Source organism: Micromesistius poutassou (assembly GCF_964030765.1).
Source record: "Micromesistius poutassou genome assembly, contig: SCAFFOLD_1170, whole genome shotgun sequence".
In the NCBI taxonomy this organism is placed as follows: domain Eukaryota; kingdom Metazoa; phylum Chordata; class Actinopteri; order Gadiformes; family Gadidae; genus Micromesistius; species Micromesistius poutassou.
In genome coordinates this window covers 13,903-16,611 of record NW_028177442.1, presented here as the reverse complement: position 1 = coordinate 16,611, position 2,709 = coordinate 13,903, and the positions used below count along the sequence as shown (strand labels likewise).

The 2,709-nt window shown below is 44.7% G+C and overlaps 1 protein-coding gene across 1 annotated transcript; it reads left to right on the top strand.

Annotated features, from left to right (window-relative positions):
* The first annotated feature begins 17 nt into the window (after positions 1–17).
* Positions 18–2,125, top strand: LOC311376133 (uncharacterized protein). The gene is made up of 4 exons (XM_084491011.1): positions 18–276; positions 393–473; positions 581–802; positions 897–2,125. Exons 2-4 carry the CDS (start codon positions 419–421, stop codon positions 1,601–1,603), a joined length of 984 nt encoding a protein of 327 aa, XP_084347137.1. The 5' UTR covers positions 18–276; positions 393–418; the 3' UTR covers positions 1,604–2,125.
* Positions 2,126–2,709: the final 584 nt, after the last annotated feature.

Below are 2,709 nucleotides of genomic sequence, written 5' to 3'. Positions count from 1 at the left end.
ATTGTTAGGCATCTGATTCCCTGTCCATACCCAAGAGAAGACAACCACCTCTGCAGCTCTTTTTATTTTCGCCAGTCGTACTGAGACAAACACAGCCCACTACAACATGCTGATCAGCAGTGAGTATCTCCTAATACCTTCTCTATTTCAGTTATATTAGACCTATGACATATGGTGTAACTGTTTTTTTATATTTGTTTTGATGAAAAAGTGTGTTATTAGGTATTTCAACAGATGCACAGGGACATGTGTTCCATTATCCAGACCCACCACCGTGTATGTATATAACCCTACCCCTTTTAATCATTAAGGTTGAATTATTACTATTATTATTATTACTACTTATATGTAGACCCTGGAGGTAAACAATCAATGTCTATGTTATGTGATAGGTCTGTTTGACACTGTGTCGACGTGGATGAACCAAAGCCCCGCCCTTGTTGATCTGACCAATGGGGAGGGCCCATCTAGAGGTAAGGTATCAAAATATTATTATGGTATTCTGATGTATTATCTAATTGCTATTCGTCACATTTCTTATTCTGTGCTTTCTTTTGCTTTTTCTTTTTTTTTTTCATAGCACCTCTACCCACAGCACCACAGGAGAGTGTTATAAAACCTGATGATGTCACTGATGTAAGGCCTGAGAGGAAAACTCAAAGCCTGTTATCAGGGGAGACCATAAAGCTGGTCATAGCTGAGACCCAGAGGGGTGAAGCCGAGAGGAGAGCGTGTGAGCATATTGTGACTGACCAGCCTGGAGGTGTCCTAGCTGTGCAACCGGGTGATGATATACCAAACGGTGGGTAGTTGTAAATACTGATGTACATACACATTAGCGCTAGATATCACGTTATTGATTATTATTGATTGTTATTTTTCTTTCTTTTAATTAGGTACCGCAGACATTACCCCTGAAGACCGTCCGGAGAGAACACAAGCGGAGCTGACTGATGCAGATTGCGACTTCCTGATTAACGGTGATCTGGGGGACGACCAGTTCATGCGCCTGGATGCCCCACAGCTTGCATTAGAGCCATCAGTGGACCGGAGCGATCTCACCCCCTCGCCAGACCTGCAGAATACTGCAGAAGAGGTGGCGACCAAGGCCAGCGCCCCATCTACCTCTAAAGCCCCTTTGAACAATCCGCCGGAGGTGAGCCGTGGTGACGACACAGCCCGGTCCGCGGCGGTAATTACCACACACACAGACGATGAACCTTCTACCGTTGTACCTGCGGATGGCATAAAAACAGGGTCAGAACAAGATGTCTATGCTATGTGGGCGCTTCGCATTCTGAAACTCGAACGTAAAGTTATAATCCACGATATAATAGCTCGCAGACGTTACAAGATCGAAGCCCTTAAAGTTAAAATCGATACTATAACAGCTCGCCAACGTTACAGGGCCGAAGCCCTACGGGAGAAGGCTGTGCGGGAAAACTATGCTAAATGCTTGTCTAAGGTGATGAATGTGGCGGATGAGGTTAAAGCGCATGATAAAACTCTAGGTGACCACTCCAAAGCTATCGATAGAATGCTTACATTGCTCGTGGGCCTAAATAAAAAGTTTCAGAAGCTCAAGAGACGCAAGAGGATGTAGCCTTAGTCAACTTTGTGGGGCCTGTCTATTGTAAAATTGTGTCTTTTTAAAATCACGTATTCATCTTTGATTTTTATATCTTTGATTTTTTTTTTTTTGTTATGGTTTTTTTTTTTGTGTGTGTGACGTTGTATATTCGTTTTTGGTAAAAATACATTTGTAATCAATCAATAAACATGAGCCCCAGAAAAAGAAAATGCAAGTCTGTTAATGGCAATGTCAAGAGGAGACGTAGATCCAGCAGTGGTAGTAGCAGCAGCACTAGTACGGACACATGTTTTGATCAGCTGATGAATGAGTTTGCTAACGATACAGGCATGGTGGCGGAATTGCCAGATGCCTGGGGTGATGAGGATGACGATGATGATGTGTTTGATGACGTGTGTGATACAGATCTTGATGAATTGTTAAATAGTACGGAATTCAATTCTATAGAGAGGACTGTGTGTGGGGTATTAGAGGATCTAGACAGAGGGGGTGAGATAGAAGGTTTCTTTGACCAGAGGGGTAATGACGATGATGTCGTAGGGGTTGTACAGAGTGTAAATGAAGGGTCATCTATTCAGCGTGGTGGTGGTGGGGGTGGTGCCTGTACAGGTGATGGTGTACAGGGTGGTACCGATGCTGATGGAACAACGGAGGGGGTAGATGAGGTGTTGGGCGTCCGGGGTAGCGATGATGGAGGCGGTAGTGGTGGGGGTGGTGGTGGGGGTGGTGATGATGATGATGATGGTGGTCCCGAGTGTGGAGGGGCAGTCAGCACTAATGATGAGACGAGGATAAGACACTATCCCTACTTTAACGGCTTCGAGGTTAGACGCTCTGTTGATCTAAGGACTATCCCTACCGATAATTTAGAAGAGATACCTAATTTTATCAGGGAGAGGTTGACAGGCGTCATAACAGAGTGCTCTCAAAGAACCGTCCGTGGCAGTGTTTTAAACGTGGTCCTGCGGGGGCCGTCGTTGGCCAGTGATATCCAGGCTGTACTCACGACTGGTGACGATTACAATGATGATACGTTTCTAGAGCAGATTTCGCAAGTTATACAAAGTAATGACGATAGCTTGACTGATGATGCGTTAGAGTTTGTTGTCACAGGCGTT